The 26,405-nt window shown below is 35.5% G+C and overlaps 1 protein-coding gene across 4 annotated transcripts in view; it reads right to left on the bottom strand.

Moving 5' to 3' along the window:
- Nucleotides 1–26,405, bottom strand: part of LOC138706411 (kinesin-like protein CG14535) — a 572,747-nt gene that overhangs the window by 342,560 nt on the left and 203,782 nt on the right. For all 4 annotated transcript variants that reach the window (XM_069835685.1, XM_069835681.1, XM_069835683.1 and 1 more), the window contains exon 3: nt 8,405–8,576. In XM_069835685.1, the coding sequence (XP_069691786.1) occupies nt 8,405–8,576 (172 nt within the window). The remainder of the gene's footprint in view (nt 1–8,404; nt 8,577–26,405) is intronic.

The following is a 26,405-nucleotide window of genomic DNA, read 5'->3' as shown; positions in this document are numbered from 1 at the left end:
AAAAGAGAAGGAAAGAAAAAGAAGAAAAAGAGTGGAGTAAATGAGAATAATGGTAGAAAAACAAGGAGAAGAGTGAAGTAATAGAAAAGAAAAAAAAAAAGAAATGTGCGAAAGTGAGTGGAGTAAGAGGGGAAAAAGGAAAAAAAGACGAAAATAAATGGAGTAAAGGAAAGAAGGTAAGAGAAAGAAGGAAAAGAGTGGACGAAACAGAAATAAGGATAGGAAAAAGAAGAAAAAGGTGAAGTAAAAGGAAAGAAGAAGAGAAAGAGACGAAAACATGTGGAGTAAAAGGGAAGAAGGAAAGAAAAAGACGAAAGTGAATGGAGTAAAATACAAGAAGGAAAGGAAAAGAAGGAAAAGAGTGAAGTAAAAGGAAAGAAGAAAATAAAGATATGGAAATAAGTGGAGTAAAGGGAAGAAGGAAAGAAAAAGAAGAAAAAGAGTGGAGTAAACGAGAATATGTATAGGAAAGCAAAAAAAGAGTGAATTAAAAGGAAAGAAGAAAAGAAAGAGATGAAAATGAATGGAGTAAAAGGTAGAAGGAAAGAAAAAGACGAAAATGGAGTAAAAGGGAAGAACTAAAGAAAAAGAAGAAAACGAGTGAAGTGACGTATTAAAAGGAAAGAAAAAGATGAAAATAAGTAGTATAGAAGTGAAGAAGGAATAGGGAATAAAGGAGGAAACGTGAAAGAAATTAATAAAAGACTGAATGAAAAATGAAATAATATAAGCAAAAAAAGTGAAGAGAAGAAAGATTAGGGGAAGAAAAAGGAGGAGAAAAATAAATGGAGGGAATAGAAATATAAAGAAAAAAGAGAGAAGAAGAGAAAGACGGATTAAATTAAAGAAAATAGAGACAAGAGGCCAAAGAAAATGGAGGGAGAAATGATACATACATGTGTCTCAGGAGGAATGTAAAATACTTGAGGATAATTAGTAGTATTAGTATTAGTAGTATTTATTTATTTAACCTTGCAGAGATAAGGCCGTTAGGCCTTCTCTACCCCTCTACCAGGACATTCCAACTATAATATGAACAATAAATTACAATTAGTATTAAATTTACAATTACAATTACAAATAAAATTACAATTAGTATTAAATTTGCAATTACAATTACAATAAAAATCAAAGTACGAAAAGATTACCTCACTAATTAAAGCTAGATAATTTATCATAGAGGAACAAAGAATATTTTATATTTACTGAATTACAAATTAAACCTAGAATAACAAAATTGTATAGTGATGAAATTACTGGATATTGAAATATTTTGTTATAGATTAAGGAAACTATTTACAAGAAATCAATTACTGACCAAGTGCCTAGTAAGTTTGCGTTTGAATTCAATTTTATTTCGACAGTCTCTGATGCAAGCAGGTAGCGAATTCCAGAGTCCTGGCAGGGCTATTGTGAAAGAGGATGAGTATGAGGAGGTGCGATGGTAATGGTAATGTAGTTTAGATCCATTTAACCTGACATAGGCCTACCTATGTCCGAAGTATTATGGTTGGAAAGTTATTGAAATTTTAAATGCAGAGTGACATTATAAGCATACTTCTATATTTTAGAATATTTTGATATTATATATTATTGAAAATGCTGCATGATGTATTCTACTACAATTCCCGTAAATTCATATTAGGTACCGATTCTCTTTCCGACCTCAACGAAACATTTGGTAGCTTGCCAGTTTCAGATAACGTCCGATAAACACGGGGCAACACATGGCTAGATGGAACCTTTCGATTCGGAAAACGTCGTCTCTGTTCAACATCAGCCAAAGCACAAAATCCACAAACAAAAGGCATGTCTACATATTCACTAAGTGAAAACTCGAAGGGGATCGCAAGACTCAAACAAAACACAGCACTACAAAATTGCAATGTACTCAACAATAATAGTGTCTCCTGAAGAATTTAAAACAATGTAAACACAACACTGTAGCAATAGAAATGGACACAACTCAACAGAATTAAACGTCAAGTAAACGTGTATTCAGCTGTAAGGCGTTGTAATACCCAGACAGTGCCGTGTGCAAAAGATCTTACGTAACACGTCAAGTATAGTACACGGAACCGAAAGACGATCCAATATTTCTGGCGTTAATTTCTTCCCAACCGTTAGACTTCGGACATAGATATATTCGGTTAAATCGGTGTAGTTTAACCCAAACTACGTTGTCCTGAAGTACTTTACATTCCTCCTGAGACACTCTGCATATTCCATTTTTAACCAGAACAATAAATAATTCATGATACTTTCAAAATAGAAAACTATATATATTTTTTTTCTTCCTTTTTTATTCTCTTGATTACCAAACTTTTTATCATAGCCTTTTTGTTGTGGATTTTATTTAAATTTCGTACTTTTCTTTTTTATTATTTTATTACATTCCATTTGTTGTATTCTTCCTTACGTTTTCCCTGTTAACTACTTATACTAACTGAGTTGCTTTTATTATATTCCAAACTTTAAATATGTATTTTACTTTATGTTTTTAATTATGGTATTATTTTCATATTGTTTAGTGTCTATTTTATTATGCCATTATTTTTTGTAATTTGTTAGTATTCTGTTCTTTTGACTTTTTGTTAAATTTCACTGCTTGTGACTGTTAAATTTCACTGTACTTTGTGACCTGATAGAGTGTAAGAGAAGGCCTTAACTCTGCCAGAATAAATAAATGAATGAATAAATGAATAAATAATTAAGTAAATAAATAAATAAATAGATAAATAAATAAATAGATAAATAAATAAATAAATAAATAAATAAATAAATAAATAAATAAATAAATAAATAAGTAAATAAATAAATAAATAAATAAATAAATAAATAAATAAATAAATAAATAAGTAAATAAATAAATGAATAAATCAAAACTGCTTCATTAAAGTATATAAGATTAAACTTGCGTAAGTTTTTCTCTCGTGTCTCAAAATAATATGTATGTTCGTCTGTGCAGTTCGTAGCTGGTAAGTAAACATTTTGTGTAACTGGTACGAACTTCAGGAATTCAATAATCTGCCCAGGCGTAAATCAGCTGAAATCTGTGATGAATATAGAGCACATAGAGCAGGATTTCTCCGAACATTTCGCTTAAATAAACAAACTACCTACCTCCACCACAGATCCTTGTAACACGGACAGGGGGAGCGATAGATGACGTCAGAGTATTCTGTCTGCAGACGTAATCGGCTTACACAAGAGGGACGGCTCAGCGTTTCAAAGTGGCCGCAAAGCACTACACAGTTACGATATGGATCGCAAAGGTAAGGACGTGGAAGTAAGTATCTATCTCTCTCACTGGGCTTCGAACTCGGATCGCTGCACTTACAGATTGATTTCGATGTTTTTCAATATAAAAATGCGAATCACATGTGGCTATAATAGTGCCATGTTGAGATGAATGTGGCATCTGCCATATTGTTTTGTTTGTCTAAAATTGTCTATCTTCTATGAACATCATGTGCAGAGCGTTTAATATTAGTGATATTAATATTATTATACTATGTAATAACCTTATACAGGGTGATTCACGAGGATTTACCGCCACTTACGGAGCTTATTTCCGAAGACATTCTGAGAAAAAGATGTCATATAAACATGTGTCCTAATCTCAATATTTATATTTTCAGAATTACACGGCCGTTCAGCAAACGTCATAACGTGACTTCAGGGACTTGACGCAGATTTATTCTATGCCGTCACTGATGCCTTGGTCTACCGTTGGAACAAATGTTTGGATAAGCATGGTGACTATGTTGCAAAGTAATGCGTACCAGTGGCCTATTACTGTGTATCAGTATATCTGCCTATGAAATAAAGTTTGTTCATGAGAGCTCTGTTACCTTAATTTTTAAGTACTCTCGTATATGTTATTGTTATTGGAATATTTCATTTAACTCCTGTGGGTAATCAGTTATTTTATTTTTTTACTTTAGTAGGTTATTTTACGACGCTTTATCAACATCTTAGGTTATTTAGCGTCTGAATGAGATGAAGGTGATAGGCCTAATGCCGGTGAAATGAGTCCAAGATCCAATGCTGAAAGTTACCCAGCATTTGCTCATATTGGGTTGAGGGAAAACCCCGGAAAAAACCTCAACCAGGTAACTTGCCCCGACCGGGAATCGAACCCGGGTCACCTGGTTTCGCGGCTAGACGCGCTAACCGTTACTCCACAGGTGTGGTCGTAATCAGTTATCTTAGACAAACAATAGTGAAGTCCAATAGAGTACGCGACCTCTCTAGTCTTATCCAGATGTCTTGATGATAGAACCTGTACAATACGATTATTTAGACCTGACAGTCGCCGATAATGTGCGCCTGGGTCAGGCGAGTCCATTAAGTTACGTCATGGGATGTTCAGGTTAGTCTGTCACTTGCAGTCAGAGCGATCGGATGTCACGCATGCAGTATAGCGTTGTGTTTCCAGTACAGTTAAGCTGTACTGCATTCCTTTACCGACCTCTCACCCTTATCTCTACTCCGGAACTCTCCCCACTACTCCTATTACTTCCCATCTTTCGCGTCGCTGAGCTGTCAGGACTAAATAATCGGTCTGTACGTACTTCTGTAGCCTTGGAAATATTAATTTCCAGGACACGGTGAAATACTCAAAACTCTATTTCTGATAGGGTAATCCAAGTTATTTACTCATATGAGGTCATACTTCATTCAAATTCGTATAGAAAGAATTAAAATATTCACGAGTGCGACTAAAGCCATTTAGTGTGAACTACTCTCCAACGGAATAATGGAAATATTCATTTTTATTGTAAGACAAAGATATTTCAAAAAGGTGAAAATTTAATTAAATGTACAATATAATCAATTTGGCTGGTTATTTAACAACGCTGTATCAACTAATGGAAGTCGCCCTGGGTGACGCAGTTGGTATAGCACTGGTCTTCTGTGCCCGTGGTTGCGGGTTCGATCCCGGCCCAGGTCGATGGCATTTAAGTGCTTAAATGCGACAGGCTCACATCACTAGATTTAGTGGCATGTAAAAGAACTCCTGTGGGACAAAATTCCGGCACACCAGCGACACTGATATAACCTCTGCAGTTGCGAGCATCGTTAAATAAACCATAATTTAAAAATTTCAACTACTGGGTTATTTAGCTCCAATGAAATCGGTGATAGCGAGATGGTATTCGGCGAGATGAGGCCGAAGATTCGCCATAAGTTATCTGACATTCGCTAGCTATACGGTTGGGGAAAACATCGGAAAAACCAAGCCAGGTCATCAGCCCAAGCGGGAATCGAACCCACGCCCGAGAGCAGTTCTGGATCAGACAGCAAGCGCCTCTGCCGACTGAACTATGCCGGTGGCTAATAGTAATTATAAAAGTAGAATTCCGTAAACGTTAATTTATTCGGTGTATTGCGTACCGTACTTGATGATGTGGAAATTGATGTTGATTATTTCTGAATTTATTCATAGGCCTATTTGGTGTTTTTCTCTGATTTGTAGAAACAATTGCGAATCACCAATGACAAGACTGACAATATGAAGTGGAGAATATTGTAATAGTAGATGAATCTGATTGGTTGAAACTCAATGGATTGTTACACTCCACTGATGAACCGATATGTGAGCAAAATGGGATAAATTAATACATAACAACTGAAATAGTAGTTCGCGAAAGTTCAACTTTCCTTGACAAGCAGTATACCAGTAATTTCTTAAAATAGACTAAAACTTGCCGTCAATTTTAATCTCTGCAGTGTATTAGCAACATTCCGAAATATTTTATGCCGTGCCGAATGACAAGGTCGGATCTTTCTTAAGGAGATAATAAGAGATGGAGGCTAAGGATAGTGGAATTTTGGTTGAGGGAACAGAAATATTCCGAGTAAGCCTCCTTGTAACATTTTTCTTTTCCTTTAACAGATTTCAGTTGGACTCGCTCTGTTTGGAACCTTGTTCAGACGTGTTAAATCAACGTTCTAGTATTTCGGCTGACGGTGTGCCGTCAATCCAGTTGATTCATTCATCTCTCACATCTTACAAAATGCTTACGTAAACTGTTAACAATTCCACAATCTCAAAGTCATCAAGGTAGCCATTGCACAGATCCGTATCCATGACGACATGCGAGGCACAAGGCAACATTAGAAACGTTCTGTTAACGAAGTTGAGAAGCAAACCGTTTAACATGGACAACAAAGCAACGCCTGAGACTACGGAACATCGGATAATCTAGAGGAACTCACCCCTCGACTCGACCCCTACAAACAGCCACCCTTAATCACACATAATTATGATATCCTGTGTGTAATTTGGTTTTGATTATCCACTTCAATTATAATAATTTGCTCTTCCCCGTCTTTTCAGCCGATGATTTATAATGGGGGGTTGAAGGTGGGGGAGATCATTCCTTTTAATCGGGGGGAAAAAGGGTTGAAATCGGATGCTCTTACATCAATAATAGGGTTTCGCTGCAGGGGGTTCAGAAATTTGTTAAAACAGGAAAAAAAGAGACTTCCTCCGTTGCCATGGAAACTCTGTCACATCAGGCCCGCATAATGTAACGCGGGAAAAGGAGACGGAGGACGTATGCGACTTCACAAGAAGATGACACGTGACTAATAATAATAATAATGATAATGATAATAATAATAATAATAATAATAATAATAATAATACTTACAAATGTCTTTTAAGGGGACATTTATGTGAGTTTTAAATCTTTTATTACAATTTTCTTCCAAAATTTGTGAATTTAAAACTACATAAACTTGCCTACAATAATATCTGTACAAAATTTGCTGCCATTAGGCCTAATAGTTTTGAAATGATATTTTTTAATGTATTTCATATTGACGTCAATAAAAAGGCTCCTTGCGTCACAATTTTCACAATTTTTAGTTTATATTAGCTCAAAAGCTTCCAAACAATCACGGGAACATAAATTAATTAGCTTTTTGAGCTCGGTATAAATAGAGAGTCACAATACATTTTTAAGTGGAATTTCTTAATTTTTCACCATTATTTCACCAAAGTGCCCCCTTAAGCTTTTAAAGAACCCGGAGGTTCATTGCTGCCCTCATATAAACCCGCCATCCTTCTCTATCCTCAGCAAAAATAATCCAGTCCCAACCATCATATCCCACCTCCCTCAAATCTATCTTTATATTACCCTCCCATCTACGTCTCTGCATCCTCAAAGGTCTTTTTCCCTCCGGCCTACCAACTAACACTCTATATTCATTTCTGGATTGGCCCATACGTGCTACATGCCCTGCCCATCTCAAACGTCTCGATTTAATTATTCCTGATTATGTCAGGTGAAGAATACAATACGTGCAGTTCTACGTTGTGTAACTTTCTACATTATCCTGTATCTTCGTCCCTCTTAGCACCATATGTTTTCCTAAGCACCTTATTCCCAAATACTCTTAGCCTCTGTTCCTCTCTCGAAGTAAGAATAAAAGTTTCACAACCATACAGCACAACTGGTAATATAACTGTTTTATAAATTCCAAATTTCAGTTGGATGACAAAAGCTTCTCAACCGAATAATAACAGGCATTTCCCATATTCATTCTGTGTTTAATTTTCTCTCGAGTGTCATTTATATTTGTTACTGTTGCTCCAAAATATTTTAACCTTCTGAAAGGATAAATTTGCAATTTTTAAATTTCCAATTTGTACTATGTTCTGGTCACGAGACATAATCATATACATTGTCTTTTCGAGATTTACTTCCAAACCTATCTCATTACTTGATTCAAGTAAAATTCCCGTGTTTTCACTATTAGTTTGTGGATTTTCTCCTAACATATTCACGCCATCCGCATAGACAAGCAGCTGATGTAACCCGTTCAATTTCATACTTTGTCTGTTATCCTGGAGTTTCCTAATGGCATATTCTAGAGCAAAGTAAAAAGTAAAGGTGATAGTGCATCTCCTTGCTTATCCCACAGTGAATTGGAAAAGCATCCGACAGAAACTGGCCTATACGGACGCTGCTGTACGTTTCACTGGGATAGGTTAATAATAATAATAATAATAATAATAATAATAATAATAATAATACTTTTTAAGAAACTGATATTGTAGTCCTTCCTGCCTTCTTTTTCGAGGATAGTAAACCAGTATTACGCACTAAAAATAACTGACTTCTGCGGATATATCGTCAAAACCGAGCTCAAAAGACACAATACTAAGTGAGGGAGAGCACATTGCATTCGTGATGATGAAAATAAATTTACTTTAACATTCCGGAACAGATTAGGAGTGTTGTGTGTTTGAAACCATTTTAACTACATTAGGTATTATTATTATTATTATTATTATTATTATTATTATTAGGCTATGTCATTCTCATCCCCTCGCTGGGTATGCCGTGTCCGACGAGCTGTAGACTGTTACAAGGTAGATATCACTTACCTTTCCGACGCCGGTGACCTCCTTGACGCCGATGCGACGTAACAGAGCTGGGGGCACAGGCGGGGGAGCCCTACGCAGAGCGGCGCTGAACCCTGTGCCCCCATCATCCTCCCCCGAAGAATGGCGCTTCCGACGGTGTGGCGACGACGTCAGGTTCAGCTTCTGGGCCGCCCTGCAAACAAGAACCGAACTGTAGCTTTGCTGCTGTTTCAAGCGTATTCGATGCAGAGTCCGGCTGGTCTGACAAAGGTGCCGCTTATAGCCAGTACCACGAGAACTAATTGTGACGAAACGAACCGAAATATTAAGAAATGTAAAATACGAACAGTGGAAAGAAGGAAAGGAAGAAAGAAAAAAGAAACAAACAAGAACAAATGAAGGAAAAAATCTAGAAATAACAAAACGAAGATGTAACGGAAAAGGAAAAATGGAAGTAATTAAAAGAAAAATAAATAAACAGACTAAAGAGACAGGGTGATGGAAAAAAATTAAATAAAGAGAGGGAGAAATTAACAAAAACAGATAAGTTATAAAAAGAAAAAAATATTAAAATATGAAGAGGCGTAAGAAAACAGAAAATGTCATAAATAAAAGATAAAAAAGTAAGAAACAGGAAATAAAAAGGAGTGCATAAATATAAAACAAAACTGATATGAGAATAAAAGAGAAAAGGTAGGAAAAAGGAAATGAAAGAGAAAAACGAAGAAGGGAACAGGAGAGGAAGAATGGAGAACGAAAGAGAAGTAAAAGGACGAAGAAAACGGGAGAAGAAAAAGAAGGGAACGGGTGAGAAATAACAAAGGAAACGGGAGAGAACGAACGAAAAAGGAAACAAGAGAGAACGAACTAATATGAAAACGAGAGAACGAACGAAGAAGGAAACGAGAGAAAACGAACGAAGAATGAAACAAGAGAGAAAGAACGAAGAAGGAAACAAGAGAAAACGAACGAAGAGGGAAACAAGAGAGAACGAACGAAGAATGAAAGAAGAGAGAACGAAAGAAGAATGAAACAAGAGAGAACGAAAGAAGAATGAAACAAGAGAGAACGAAAGAAGAATGAAACAAGAGAGAACGAAAGAAGAATGAAACAAGAGAGAACGAACGAAGAATGAAACAAGAGAGAACGAACGAAGAATGAAACAAGAGAGAACGAACGAAGAATGAAACAAGAAAGAACGAACGAAGAATGAAACAAGAGAGAACGAACGAAGAATGAAACAAGAGAGAACGAACGAAGAATAAAACAAGAGAGAACGAACGAAGAATGAAACAAGAGAGAACGAACGAAGAATGAAACAAGAGAGAACGAACGAAGAATGAAACAAGAGAGAACGAACGAAGAATGAAACAAGAGAGAACGAACGAAGAATGAAACAAGAGAGAACGAACGAAGAATGAAACAAGAGAGAACGAACGAAGAATGAAACAAGAGAGAACGAACGAAGAATGAAACAAGAGAGAACGAACGAAGAATGAAACAAGAGAGAACGAACGAAGAATGAAACAAGAGAGAACGAACGAAGAATGAAACAAGAGATAACGAACGAAGAATGAAACAAGAGAGAACGAACGAAGAATGAAACAAGAGATAAAGAACAAAGAATGAAACAAGAGAGAGCAATCGAAGAAGGAAACAAGAAAGGAAGAACGAAAATGAAAACAGGCAAGTAAGAGCGAAGGAGAAACAACGAAGCAGGAAACGGGAGAGAAATATCGAAGAAGGAAGCGAGAAAAAGAAATATCGAAGAAGAAAACAGGAGAGAAGAACCGAAGAAGGAAACGGGAAAGGACGAAGAAGGAAAGAGGAGAGAAAGGACAACGGAGAAAAAGGCAATAGCATAAAAAGAACGAAGAAAGAAACAGAAGAGAAAGAACGGAAAAGGAAACTGGATTAACAGAGAGGGATATAGTATAGATAAGAGTAGAAGATAAAGGGCAGAAAGAAGAGATAATGTTTAACGAAAAGAATGGAGGAGGAAAGAGATGAAAAAATTAACAGAAAAATGATAAAGTAGGATACAGGAAACGAAAGAATTGATATATACCTGTCAAGAATTGAGAAGGAACCGCAAATAAAGTAGGAAGCAGGAGACAATGTTAAAAGATAGCAGTGAACAACGGAAGGAAATAGAAATTAAATAAAGAAGTACAGATGAAAATGAGAGAAGGAAATAGGAAAGGAAAGCCAAAGAACAAAACAAGGAGGGAAGAACACGAAGAAAAGAAAAGAAAAGAAAAAACACGAAAAAAGAAAAACGGTGAAAATGAGAAAAAATTGAAAGGGAGAGAAAGGAAGCAGGTAGGAAAATAGAGAAACATTTCGATTAGGAAAAGAAATAAAGAGAGAAGAAAGTAGAGATGAAAATAATAAAGAATGAAAAAATGAATTGAAAATTAACCAAAAAAGAAAAACTAAAATTAAGGAAAGAAAGCAACATGAAATTTAAGAAATAAAGGGGGCAGGAAAATAATTCGGAGAAAAAAGAGAGAACGAAACGCAAAGGGAAATGAATAGAGAGAATTAATGAAGAAATAAAAATTAAGAGCCAAGAGAACTAAAGAAGCGGTAAATGAATGGAGGAATATAAAAATGTAAAAGCTGGTTAAATTGTAACAGATAGGCATAATTGAAGGAGTCCTGAATGTATTGTGAGCTCCAAGCACATAGGTCACTTATCTCACTCTCATTATTGCCGTTCTTGATAAACGAGCCCTTTACTCTGCACCGCGGTTCTTTCTCGCAAGTTCGCAACCACGTCCTGCCTCATCATATGGATAAAAAGTAGAACAGCTCTCACACTGAAGGGCGAGGGGATTTTCCAATTTCACACGTCTATGCGTCCGCACCATGTAACCAAACCGGCACCCCTCAGGGCGCTCTTGCGGAGAAGACGCAAACTTCTAATTCTTGCTCAACGTGTTCGTAAATACCTCCCTCTCGTAATGGTGAAACAGAACTTTCGGACTAAAAAGGAAATACACGTTTAGGACATGTTCGGAAAACTTTTCTGAGTGGCAGAAACTTGTGAACATCACAACTAAGTTTTTCTGCCTTCATAATATCCTGAACTGATTATTATCAGGGGTCAATTTCAAGTGCTGTTTGGTGAAGCAGATGAAGATATCAGGTAACAGTAAGTTCACATTCTGTTGAACAGTCTGTATTTCAAGACTGTATTAATATCAATATCAACTTGGAATATTTCAGAGATAAATTAACGTGAAGCAAGTTTAATTCTGTTATACTATATAAAATCAGGTGCTTGATTTAATACTATGCGAGTCTTGCACTGATATATTTTAAATTATTGGATATCCTGAAGCTTAATGAATACTGCAAGGAATTTTTCTTGAAATTTTCCAAATTCAGCATTTGAGAGTTAAAGTAATGTTATTTACATTTTCTCTCAAATATTTCATATAGAGGGTGAACCGCAAGTAATGTGATTAATTTCAGAAGCTTATTCTTTGAGACATTTGAAACAAAAAAGCTCAATACAATTTTGGCCATTTTTGATTCCTTTTTGAGATAAGAATTGTTTTATATGAGCATTAAATATTTCATTGCATGTTTAAGGAAAGCTATTGATTGAATTATCTATATGCTCAGTCAGTTTAAGAGAGCAATGTATTATGATAATACATGATTGAAGTAATTTTAGTTTTGTTCTTTGGATGGCAAGAAATTTGATCCGAACAAATTTCACATTGTAAAATTAATTTGGAGAATGAAATGTTACATTTGTTCGGATAACATTTCTGCACATTTAAAATACAAAACTAAAATTCCTTTAATCATTTATTAACATAATGCACTGCTCTCTTAATTGACTGAGAATATTGGGAATTCAATCAATGGCTTTCCCAAAGCACGCTATTAAATGTTCCATATAAAACAAATTTATCTCGAAAAGGAAGCAAAAGACGAGCATTTTAAAAGTAAGTTAACATTATCTTTGTTTATTCTTGGTTCACACACTCTTAACACTTGTATATCTATGTATTAAATCTTGTTAAATTAACAACTTTTAAGTGTAATGTATTAACTACTGTAACTTAAGAAGGTAACTCTTGTGACTATAGTTTCGGCTTGATGTTCACCATTATCAAAACATTATAAAAAGTTGTTAATTTGACGAATTTTAGCATATTAATGCTACCTTTGTATCTCTCAAATTAATTACTAAAATTGGCTATTTTTAACTTCCATTAAAGTTGAAATGAAACAGTTTCAATTCAGTATATGAGAGTAAAATTAAACTATTTAAATTTTGCTTTGGAATACCTTTTTAAAACTGGTACTTTTAAGTTAAATTAATTGTGACAAATCGGGAAGCCAAACAGAATTTTAAAGCACGTTTTGCCGAAAGAGAGAAAATGTGAATACTACAACATGATTGGCGTGATTGTTTAGGTTGTGTTCTGGAATTTCAATGCAACACGACACGAATACAAAATGCGATTTTGTCACACGGGTAACACTGGATCGCAACACCACAGAATCCCACCAAACGGTAGTTGAATTTCATTCGGTGGTCACTGGTTCGATGTATAGACGTACTTATCGATATTATACCCATACATCGATGTCATCGATTTCTATAAATCAATAAAGGAGATAAATATCGATATCAAGAAGATCATTTGGAGCACAACAGTAAGTATTTATGGCTTTGTGAAAGTAATTTAGAAAATTTATCGAAATGCTAGTAAAACTAATTTTTTTGGGAATGTTTACATCAACTTCATAATATATCATTGCTGATCATTAAACGTCTTTGTTCGTGTTCGTTACATACGAATGAAACAAACGTTTTGACTGTAGCTGGGGACAAAGTACAGATAAAAGTTCGCCAAGGTAATGGAAATATCCTTTAGTTTTGCATAAAAATTAGTGAAATTGCACAAAACTTCAGGGCTCAAGGTAGTGTTATGAAGAACAGATTACACTCTGTTTTGTACCATTTCACTGCATTATTCTTCCTTGAATTGCTGTTTTATTTAAACAGGGCTCTAATTGTGCTGACGAATTATTACTGACAACATTAACAGCACAGTTTTTTTTGGGTAAAACAACAAAGAGAAGGTCACACAAAGAATGGACACTGAGGGAATTTTCCTGTGTTTTGTGTCTCTGTGCGCCGGCGTTTAGTTCCACTTTCAACCGCTAGAGGTTAGTGTAATCGAGGACACGCTAAGATAATAATTGAGAATAGAGTTGAGACACAGGATCCAAACATCGCCTACTGCATAATCCAGTAACGCTTTGTTTCAGATAAATTCAAGTTAATAGCTTTTCCTTATTTCTCAGTGACAAACTAGTTGTAATAATAATTGTTTATATTTTATATATAATAAGTTATATATAAAATAATTACTTATAGCTTTTAAGGAACCCGGAGGTTCATTGCCGCCTTCACATAAGCCCGCCATTGGTCCCTATCCTGAACAAGATTAATCCAGTCTCTATCATCATATCCCACCTCCCTCATATTCATTTTAATATTATCTTCCCATCTACGTCTCGGCCTCTCCAAAGGTTTTATAATACATTATATAATTATAATACATTATAAAATTATGTATCAAATTCGTTTAATATTTGTATACAACATAATATAGGTATATGGTTTTACTTCTCATAGGAGTTTTGTTTTTCCATTTTCAGCGCTATCAAATCATTACATATTTTAATTGTTGTTGGAATCAACGTCTCAACTCGCATTATAAAGGACCTATAGAGAGACTTTACAGTTAATGACAGATTTATTATTTCATCGGTCCATCACACTAGTTTATTGAACATTGTCGGACTGTAAAGAAAACAATTATCGCAATGTCCAGATTTTATATGTTGTACAATATTTATTGCACGAATTGTCTAGATTTTAGCCTTCATGCTGTATCAATAATGTTTTTTAATTTCGTGTTATAATTTCCAAGGCCTCGTGAAAGTAGATGTTGTTAAGATAAGTGTTTAATGGCAATATTTTATATGTTGTACAATATTAGCTCATGCGATAAGTATAACATTGTAAACTAATTTCATAATAATGGTCCATGGGCGTGAATTTGAACTGCCACTGGGGGAGACCCTGGTGTACCAGCATCATGCGGAAGTACTGCGTGAAGTCTGCAGCCAGGTAGTGCCACTCGAAACTTCTGTCCAGCAGCCAGATCTTGGGATCCTCTCGTTTTAGATCGGATTCGCACTCGCTCTTGTGAAGGTACACCAGACACACCTTTCCGATGCCTTGGCAAGCGTCCAGTTCGAAGATCTTGCACTTGACGCCGAAGTTGGGGCGCTGCCTTGGGTCGTCCTGCTCGCTGCAAATCTCGATGTCCAGCAGCGTGGGGCATTCCGCATCGCCCATGCTCTTGACGCCGGCCAGCCGTCGTAACTCAGACATAGAGTTGATCTTCATGTTGCCGATGGGGAGCACCTCGCCTTGTGGATATTCTCGACCATGGCTTCATTAAAGATCGGACATCCTCTCTCCTTTCTTCGTGGAAGTTTTGTTCTTGTGAACTTTCTACCCGTGCTCAAGCAGGTACGCTACACATTAAATGAGAAAGATCTCTTCTAACGAAATAGAGTTAGGAAATGATCCCAGGATGGAGGCAGCATTCCCTCGCTGAACCGCTATTCCAATGCGTTGACGAAGGAAATTGATACATCTAGGATCGCCGGTACGGGACAGTAGGCGTGTACCAATTTGGGTGAGTAGATCTTTAGCGTCTCTACACCACGGACCAAAGGTCTCAACTGCAAAAGCGACGAAGATGTAATTTGATGTTAAATGTTCATATTTGCGTCGTTTAGCATGATAAGCGGATTCAGCAGCAGATCCGGCACAATTGACAGAAGATTTTAAATGGGAAAGGGCTAATGTATCTACACATGTAAAATCCCAGATGAGTGATTTACCTTTGGACCAAGGAATTAATGTCAAGCCGTCAGGTCGTTTACCATCCGACCGGCTAATACCAGATGGTTCAAGAAGAGTTGGAATGTCACAGGAGGTTAAAGATCTACTAATGATGTTATTAATAGCAGAATGCCTAGGAAGGCGGCCTTTACTTCTGGCACAGCTTAAGGCATGATGTCCAAAGGAATCCACAGTCTCTCCGCATATACATTGGTGTACATGGCAAATTTTGCAGCCCAGACGCAATGCAGTAGCGATTTGGAAAGATTTACCGTCCATCAAGGTACCAACATAGGAGGAAGGCAGAGCATGGAGCCAAGATCCAGATTCCTTCTCTTGAAGAGCTTTAATACGAGCGATGTCCTTGTCAGATGTGAAAGAGGATATAAGAGAATCAAGTATGTGACCTGCAATAATCACATCCCAGGCTTTTTGAATGGCTGGATTCTGGGGAGGAGCAAAGTTATTCGTTTTTTCGTACCACTTATTTAAGGCTTCAGGAACATAGCAAATGTCGACAGCATCACTGTAAATAGGGAAAATAAATTTGATGAAGTCAATAACGCCAAAGACTGAAGATAAAAAAGCTGGTATACAAATATCAGTAAGTGTACGAATACCGAGGCCTCCTAATTTAATTGGGAGAGAAGCCTGTACCCAACTGTTGTTGTCAAAAGAAGTATTTAAAATAGATTGTAAAGACTGCTTTAATAAATCATCTGCCTGCTGGAGAAAAGTAGGAAAAAGAAATAAGGGTGTAGTTCTTAAAAAATAAGTGAATTTAGGGATTAATAGGCAATTTTTGACAATGAAATAAGAGACTTGGGGGTGAAAATGTTCAAGACGACCAAACAGAGTTTTCAGGAGCTCCAATTTTTGAGTAGCTATTTCATCAACAGAATCTAAAAAGATGGGAGAACCCAGGACGGACAGATTTGACTTTGTGACAGTTTTAATGCCAGGAGCAATATTCTGGAAAGAAGATAAAATATTTGGTTTAATAGCAGAACAAAAATAAATTTCACATTTATTAGGATTAATCTCAAGACCAAGTTCGGACCCAAGATGAATGATTTTCTGTAGATCACAAAGAACATCATGGGAATCTCCAACTAAAGTCCCATCATCCAAATAAAAGAGATTTAAGTCACTAGTTAATTTTTGGATGAGGGAGTGGACTGTAAGACTGAAGAGTAAAGGCCCTAAAGGGTCTCCCTGCTGACAGCCTGTTTGTGATAAAATAATTTTGGAATTAAAAAATAGATTGGACGAATATCTATAAGACTGCCAAACAAAAGGGTAAAAGCTGGGGAATTTTTCTAAAAAAGAGTTTAACATGATATCACGTTCAATGCTGTTAAATGCGTTCTTAAAATCTATCTTCAATAGAATTTTATCTGAGTTATCATAAGTATGTAAGAAGGATCGTACAGAGTGTATAACAGATTCACAACCTTTAGGAGAACCAAATCCTAGTTGATGAGGTCGAAAAATATGACCACTTTCAATCTTAATAGTGTGACAAATAATTTTAGAAACAAGGCGCCTGAAAGTATTACCTATTGCGATTGGGCGTATGCCACCGCCAGGTTTATTAACTGCAAGCAAAGAGGCACCAAAGAAATTTGTACTTTCGACATTTTGTTTCAGTCACTGAAAATGCAGTACACATTAAATCAACAGCTCTTCCTTGTGAAGCAATACTGGATTACGAATTCAATTACAGCTACTCGAAGGGCATACAAGAGAGAATTTAGTGTTCGTAATCCCTCCCCCAAAAAACACAATACTGGGACTGATAAACAAATTGGAAACAACTGGATCTCTAAAAGAATATGACAATAAATATACAGAATAAAGAATAAACATCTGCGCATCTCGTGACAGGGAATCAAAACTCGTGCTTAATTTGATATTAAAAATTGGTCATTAAGTGAATTTCCAGCCGAATAAATAAAGAATTTTCAACATTTGCTATAGAGGTTAGTAATCTCCCAAAGATATTCTACATTTGAGGTATAACAAACTGTGGCTAGAATCATTCGTTTTAAAATAGAGAAAGAAAGAAATATGTTAGTTCTATATAAATCACTCTGTAGTATTGTGAAATTTTAATTTTCCTACCAATTTTTTTCTATTGTTGTATTAAAATTATAGCATATAGCCTATTAACCTAAAATTAAAAATAGAATATTGTTGATCTACAATTAATTTAGGTGCTGCTACCGCTCGATACCCCTTTTTCAAGGGCAGCTATTCTTTTTGGATTCTTCTCTCTCTTGTTGTATCTTATAGGATACTTTGTGAGTTTAAGGGTTAACTGAGGCAATGTAAATTTGTATAAGAGGATAGTAAAAACCGAATAATTTTATATAAAAATTGTATTTTATGCACTTCGTTTGTGATTAAACTGAGGCGTAAATAGAGATCATAAACCATATACGACTTAAAGTTCGGAGAAATCGCTTTACATAGAAAAAAACCAAGCAAGCAACATGCTAACCATTTTTTATTTTAGGCACGTAAATTTCTGTCAGTCTATTCAAATAGCTCTTTTGCAGTATCTCAGTACTTCTCTCCTAGCTAGGCATCATGATAAAATAAATATTAATTATATATTTTGAATGCTTATTCTTATTTTCTTGACTAGTGCCTGTTACGCGAGTCACCCTGTACAGAATTAAGAACATTCGAAGGCCTGGAAATTCCATTAACTGGCGATGAGGCGGAGAGTTCAACCCCTTGCCGTCTATCAACAGCGATCCATCATTTTTAAGGGATTCGCGACTCCTTGCAGGGGTGATCTCCCCCGTCGCATCCGCCGCACCTGATCCCGCTCGACGCGTGTTCGATGTTCACTTATCGCGCACGTCATACAGATCGATTACCGACAGTCAACGCATTGTTACAACAACAAATGAAGCCCCTCGTTTACAGGAACTAAATAAACAGTATCATTCATTCGTGGAGCGGAACGATTTATTTAACTATAATATATAAAGCACATGTATTGTAATTGGAGACGTTGTTTATCATATTGTAATGATACATGCAATAAAAGCCTTTGTACGCCCTAGAGTGAAAAGGTCTCAACTAAATATTTAATTAATTTATTATTTCATCATTCTGCATGTACGTTCATAGCGGATTAGATGCAATCCTGTGCTTAATCAGCCATTACGTATTATACAATGATTACAAATTGACATTGTGTATGACAACATAAGCAACTCACACTTATCTGTTTAACATTTTTTTAGATTAAAATATAATGCAATTAATTTTTCATTGACAATCCAGTACCATTATTTTCCTAACTAACGTATACAATTCTCCATCATAATACAAATACAAATAGTGAATCCTTATATTTTAAATCCTTAACTTTATTTTTTTTTTCAATAGCAAATCAATTATTTATACTCTTCCTATTAATGTCTACTCCATATTTATATCTAGTATATTTATGTAGTAAACACCCCGCTACCATAAACAAATTAAAAATTACATTGTTATTCGGTATGATCCCTTTCGACATTTTAATTGTATAGCAATCTCTGTCTGACATTTTTCAATTCACTGCGGGCTAACGCAACTTTACTTTTTAACTTTGCTCTAGAATATCCCGTTAGGGAAGTCCAGAAACCGGAGGGTTTGGAATTGAACGGGTTACATCAGCTGTTTGTTTATGCGGATGATGTGAATATGTTAGGAGACAATCCACGAACGATTAGGGAAAACACGGGAATTTTACTTGAAGCAAGTAAAGAGATAGGTTTGGAAGTAACCCCCCCCCCCCAAAAAAACAATATATATGATTGTCTCGTGACCAGAACATAGCACGAAATACAAATATAAAAATTGTAAATTTATCCTTTGAAAAGGTGAAAAAAATTCAAGTACCTTGGAGCAACAGTAACGAATATAAAGGACACTCGAGAGAAAATTAAACGCAGAAAAAATACGGGAAATGCCTGTTATTATTCGGTTGAGAAGCTTTTGCCATCCAGTCTGCTCTCAAAAAAGCTGAAAGTTAGAATTTATAAAACAGTTATGTTATCGGATGTCCTGTATGATTGTGAAACTTGGACTGTCACTTTGAGAGAGAAACAGAGGTTAAGGGTGTTTGAAAATAAGATGCTTAGGAAAATATTTGGGGCTAAGAGGAATGAAGTTACATGAGTATGGAGAAAATTACACAACGCAGAACTGTACGCATTGTATTCTTCACCTGACATAATTAGGAACATTAAATCGAGACGTTTGAGATGGGAAGGGCATGTAGCACATATGGGCGAATCCATAAATGCATATGGAGTGTTAGTTGAAAAAAACCTTTGGGGAGACCAAAGTGTAGATGGGGAGATAATATAAAGATGGATTTGAGGGAGGTGGCGTATAATGGTAGGGATTGGATTAATCTTGCTCAGGATAAGGACCGATGGCAGGCTTATGTGAGGGCGGAAATGCACCTTCGGGTTCCTTAAATGCCATTTGTAAGTACAGTAAGTAAGTAGGCTACTTTCCGTAGCTTTATATCGGGTCCGAATACTCAAAATCTGTAATCCCATTTCAGTCAGAGCTTTAACTTTTTCTTTCCATCTAATTTTAACTCTGAAATATAACTTTCCTAATTTATTGGGATTGCTAACGTTTAGGGAACCATTCATTTTTATATGCACCTATAATATTTATGTTTAAAAAAATTATCCAGCCAAAAATTTCTCAAATCATTTGTCGTCGCATAATTTAAACCTATGTATTGCAGCTCCAGCTTATCCGCATAAGAGATATTTATCTTTCTCTAGGTTCCCTCTCTTTTTCTTGAGCCTCCAGATATCTAATCTCCAGAACACCATCCTTGTTCTCTCTTCTCTTTAATGTATTCTAATACAATTATTCTTCAATACGTCTTAATCTCGCTACAGAATTTTAGTGATCCTAGGTCTCGAAATATTTCAATATGAACTAAAATAAGACGAACTTGCGTGTCCAGGATTGCACATTGCAGGAGTTCAGATCCCGTGTCTAGCGAGGAATACGGTACCACCTCTTCCTAATTGCTCTGCTAAGTCTTCTTACGTTGTCGGCGATTCTGCCATTTTGTTGTTCACTTCTGCTTGCGGTACTCCCCTCCTCATATGGTAGTTATTAGGTTACGTTCATTTCCCGCTTTCCTCCCTTCAAAATTATCTAATTTTCTTTCAAATATAACGATGATAACCGAGTGAGACAAGTGGCCAACAGGCTTGGAGCTCACACAGAGACTTCCTCTCAGTTCCAAATTCCATTGCAAGAACGTGCAATCGTATACCTTTTGTTTCTCCTATTCCACCTTCATTCATTCATTCATTCATTCATTCATTCATTCATTCATTCATTCATTCATTCATTCATGGTAATATCACAGTCTAGTATATACAGTCACGAAGCTTGAGTTTATGAGGGTACTAGGAACAATAGACTGTGCAGGTACTGTACTATTTCGTATTATCTGTAGTGAGGCGATAGTAGCGATCCTAGTGGTTAGCAACTATCTATGCATGCATATTTATTACATATTGAGCTTCGTGACTGTATATACTAGACTGTGGTAATATTGAGTATACGGTTATCTAAGATACATAAATATCAAAGAAAATACACTACAGTGTTAAAAATACGTATCGTACTTTATTACTTTAACTCGAATATAGATGTTTCACGCAATCATTGAAATTTTCTTAAATTACCTGTCTTTTTTCTGAATAAATAAGCTTATGTTATGATTGAGTTTATTTTGTAACTTTTATACTATATCGGCATCAGAAATATATTTCCAAAATATGTTTACTAAATAAGCCACAGTACATATTTCTTCAACTACTTGACTTTCATTTTCAATTTGGAGTATTAATGAATTTTTTGCAACATAGCTATCCTTTTATTTTGTAGATGCGAATAGATGTTTTCATGTTATATCTTTGAGCAACTTCTTTTGTGTTTGTTTCGCTTTGTGTAATATATCCCGTGATTTAGCTAGTATCAGAATTCGATCATTTGAATATAATATTATTTAAAAAAAGAGTTTCACTAAGTTGACTCAATCTGTTCACATTTGTTGCTATCAACAAACTGAGCTTCGGGAAATATAACAAATATTCTTTCATGATGTTGATGTTTAGAGTCAATACCGAAATTAATTTCTTGCGTCAAAAAAGTAAAGTGCTTCTTTTCAAATTGAGACGTGGAAAAATGTCGTGACCGATGTTTGACGCGTGCACACAAGTGACAATAAAGTGACGTGTTAACAATTGCCCGGCACGAGCTAGCAATCCGAGATAGAAAAAACTTGGAGGTGCCCATTACGAACTTCTCCACTGAACAACTTTAATGTTATAGTGGCACAAGTACAATATCTCTGATATAAAAATGTACTGACATAACGGAAAGGACACTCGCATATAAAGAAAAGAGTTTTAAGGGTGATCAGTTTTAATTGCCAATATAAGTACAACCAACTGCTCCAAATTTAACAATTCCAATCCTTTCTTCACTTCACTTGTGCGTTACCTAGCAAATAAAATTATACATTTTTACAGAAGTACACGTTTTCATCGTGTAGGCCTACTATTTAATTGATAAATCTTCAATCAATGAATCAAATCAATCAATCAATCATCCATCGACTCAATGATTCATTCATTCATGGATTCATTGATTGATTGACTGATTCAGTGATTCAATGATTGGTTCATTTATTCATTAATTGATTGGTTGATTCATTATTTGATTGATTCATTCATTACCCGATTGATTCATTCATTAATTCAGTCATTCATTTATTACAGTTGGTATCGCCAAAAGCAAAACATATCTTCTTAAAAAAATTATTTGATAATTAAAAGACGTTAACTACTGTTTTAGAGGTATATGCATTTTGAGCGGAAAGTGAAAGCGTTAGAATAGAGTGTACTCGTATGTACTTATTTTCTCTTCTATTTAGTAAGTAATTGCAATTCATTCTATTCTTGCATTTCTTTACACTCCAGATTTCATATTATGCATTACACTTGTTACCGGTGTCCATTTGTTCAGCTATGTATGTTATGAAGATAAGTGTAATGACGCATGCAATCAATTGTAGGCCTAGATTAAACAAATACATTTTTAAAATTATGAATGGTAAATTTCCTTCAATTGTTACTCCGTTTATGTACTCGGAAAATGTCAGTGTCCTGTCTGGCCTGCAAAACATCAGGGGCAACCGGTTGAAATTCGAACATTCAGTCAGATGCTCTATCTTGACGGATGCTCTCTGACCGATCGAATGAAAACCGGTTGTAAGTCCTATTCTCGCAATTCTCTATTTCTGCACCACTTGAAAGATCTATTTTTAATAGGTTATTTTACTACGCTTTATCAAAATCTTAGGTTATTTAGCGTCTGAATGAGGTGAAGGTGATAATGCCGGTGAAATGAGTCCGGGGTCCAGCACCGATAGTTACCTAGAATTTCCTCATATTGGGTTGAGGGAAAACCCCGGAAAAAACCTCGAGCAGGTAACTTGCCCCGACCGGGAATCGAACCTGGACCACCTAGTTTCGCCGCCAGACGTGCTAACCGTTACTCAACAGGTGTGGACTGAAAGATCTATGAATGAATATTATAACCATATGAAAAACTGAGTTTGAGAAAAAATGTGACTTCTGGGGTTTAAGCAATTCACGATTCAATTGTGTTCATTGTATGCTCTATAGTTCACTATTTTTTTTATTATTATAGTTCCATATTTCTATACATTGTATATGTCTCACTCATTTTGATTCATTGTGTGTTTTTTAGTAGGTTATTTTACTACGCTTTATCAACATCTAGATTATTTAGCGTCTGAATGAGATGAAGGTGATAATGCTGGTGAAATGAGTCCGGGGTCCAACACCGAAAGTTACCCAGCATTTGGTTATATTGGGTTGAGGGAAAATCCCGGAAAAAACCTCAACCAGGTAACTTGCCCCAACTGGGAATCGAACCCGGGCCACCTGGTTTCGCGGCTAGACGCGCTAGCCGTTACTCCACAGGTGTGCATTTGTGTTTTTTCTGTCTATCTATATGTTAGATATGTTTCATTTCTATTTACTTATTGTTTAAGTTGTATTATGATTAGGCCTACCTCTTTCAATTTTTTTTGCGTACTTTATTTTGTAAATTAGTAGTCATTTGCATCGAAAGTTTACTCCTAGTTCATCATTAGGGAATGTGCTATAGCTTTCACTTTGCCAATTTAATTAAAACCATTATTATTATTATTATTATTATTATTATTATTATTATTATTATTATTATTTATTATCATTATCATTATTTCTAACTTTATTTCCAATTGACTACATGCTCAATCATACACTTTCATGCAGTTTAAAACACACTGTACAGGCTACAGTGCAGTAGGGAGAATGTGACGCATTCAGTTGAAAAATATTCACTACATGGAAAGAACAGTGGCGCCGCACTCTACAAGCATTTTGCAATCTGTCTGGAGTTTGATAAAATTACAACTCCAGCAAAGACAAATCCGGAAATAGCTATAATGGAGGCAAGTTACTTTGGAGATTTAAAACAAGAGTATTCAGATTTTGTGTTAAAAATTTCGACTGAAATATGGAAGCACATTAAGTTTGAAGCACTCACGATAATAGTAGAAGTTTCCATGGAAATACTCGTATACAACAAGAAAGCGACGGATTTGATAACAGAAATTCCAATTGGACTATAGAAGTAAAGATAAGATTTAAACGATAAACTATCACGACAATATAAGTTTCTATGGAAATCTATACTAATAATAAATCTGTAGCCGAAATTTTTCTGGTAATTTTCGATTTTCCAAAAATAATTGGTCCTAACATATATAATTAACCACCCTGAAACCGAAAATCGCCTTTTTTGAAATGTTTGTTTCTATGTCTGTATGTTTGTTACCTTTCCACGCGATAATGACTGAACCGATTTATATGAACATTGGAATATAAATTTAGTTCGTTGTAACTTAGATTTTAGGCTATATGGCATTCAAAATACTTTATTTAAAAGGGGGTTTATAAGAGGGCCTGAATTAAATAAATCGAAATATCTCGCTTATTATTGATTTTTGTGAAAAATGTTACATAACAAAAGTTTCTTTAAAAATGATTTCCGATAAGTTTTATTCGTTACAAAAGTTTGATAGGACTGATATTTAATGAGATAAATGAGTTTTAAAATTAAAATAACGCCATTTAAGACGGTGCAATGAAATAACAAATGACTTCGTCTATAAGGGGCCTTGGGCAACAACAATCGAAAAAGGGGCCTTGGACAGCAACAGTCGAAAGCTATTAAACTATTCCTATGCACAGAAAATTTGATAGGCTTTTTTGTACATTCGTTTTCTGTATTTCTTAAAATAATATTTATATACACACTCATTTTAGTCTCAGAGAATTAATGAACAACGAGAGTGTATTGATTTAGTAGGCAGTAATAGTACGTTAGCTTAGCAATCCATTATTTCATAATTCAAATTTTAACTATGCTCAATTGAATCGTGTTAAAATACATAAAATAGACTACATATGCAATAAATGCAATGCAAAAAAAAAAATTGGGTAATGAGCCAAGCAGATTATGTTGCGCTCTTGTAAAGGTTGTTGCTTCTTAGATTCAAGAGCCCCCACAACAAATTAAAAACTTTCTTATCGGAGTACATCCGTTATCAACGCACTTTTTATATAATATAATATAATATAATATAATATAATATAATATAATATAATATAATATAATATAATATAATATAATATAATATAATATAATATAATATTGTAAATTTATTTCAACTCAACAATAGGATTTTATTCTTCCAACAATAATTCCTTTCTACAATTCACCTTAAACGCTCTCGTCAACAATAGGATTTTCACTCAACACAGTATTCGTTATAGCACTCCACTGACGGCAATGACAATTTACTTGGACTATTACGAACAACAATGAACTGTTAATCTTAACTAATATTTACAAAGCACTATTTACAAATCAGAACTACCAGTTCTCAGTTCACAGTTCTTCTAGCTCAGTCACTCGAGTTCACAGTATCTCGAACCACAGACCTTCAGAGACAGTTCACTGTACTCGAACTCAGGTCCCTCCAACTGCGGTCCACTGCACTCGAACTCAGGTCCCTCCAACTGCGGTCCACTGCACTCGAACTCAGGCCTTCGGATGCTGACACAGTTGCGGACGCACACTCGAGTCGCACTCCGGTACACAAGACTGGCTTGCTAGCGTTTCTTCTTTTATAGCAAAATCATAGTTGTGAGAAATTTCTACGGGTGTGCAGAGATAGCTCTCTCGAATTATCTGGATATCTCCAATTCGACGGACTTCTGGAAGAGTCTGGAGGGTCCTTCCCCCCCTTCACTCCGCACGCAGCAGTTGCGCGCGCACCCTCCCCTCGTCGCGTTGACGTAATACACCCCCTCTGCCCTTCAGCATGCAGATGCTCCCCGTACCAGCGTTTCGTCTGCCGCGCGCCCTGTCGGACGCGTGTTCAAACCCCGTTGCAGCTGTCACAATATAATATAATATAATATAATATAATATAATATAATATAATATAATATAATATAATAATAAATATGTAGCCGAAAATCTTCTGGCAATTTTCCCTTTTCCAAAAATAATTGGTGTTAACATGTATAATTATTCATCCTGAGACCGAAAATAGCTTTTTTGAAATTTTTGTTTGTATGTCTGTCTGTCTGGATGTTTGTTACCTTTTCACGCGATAATGGCTGAACGGATTTCGATGAAAACTGAAATATAAGTTAAGTTTGTTGTAATTTAGATTTTAGGCTATATGGCATTCAAAATACTTCATTTAACGGGGCCTGAATTAAATCGAAATATCTCGCTTATTATTGTTTTTTTTTGTGAAAAATGTTACATAACAAAAGTTTCTTTAAAAATGATTTCCGATAAGTTTTATTCTATGCAAAATTTGGTAGGTCTGATAGACTTAAAATAATAATACAATACGTTTTCAACGCC

This window comes from Periplaneta americana, chromosome 9 (genome assembly GCF_040183065.1).
Source record: "Periplaneta americana isolate PAMFEO1 chromosome 9, P.americana_PAMFEO1_priV1, whole genome shotgun sequence".
Taxonomy (NCBI): Eukaryota; Metazoa; Arthropoda; class Insecta; order Blattodea; family Blattidae; genus Periplaneta; species Periplaneta americana.
This window is presented reverse-complemented; position numbering and strand designations above follow the sequence as displayed.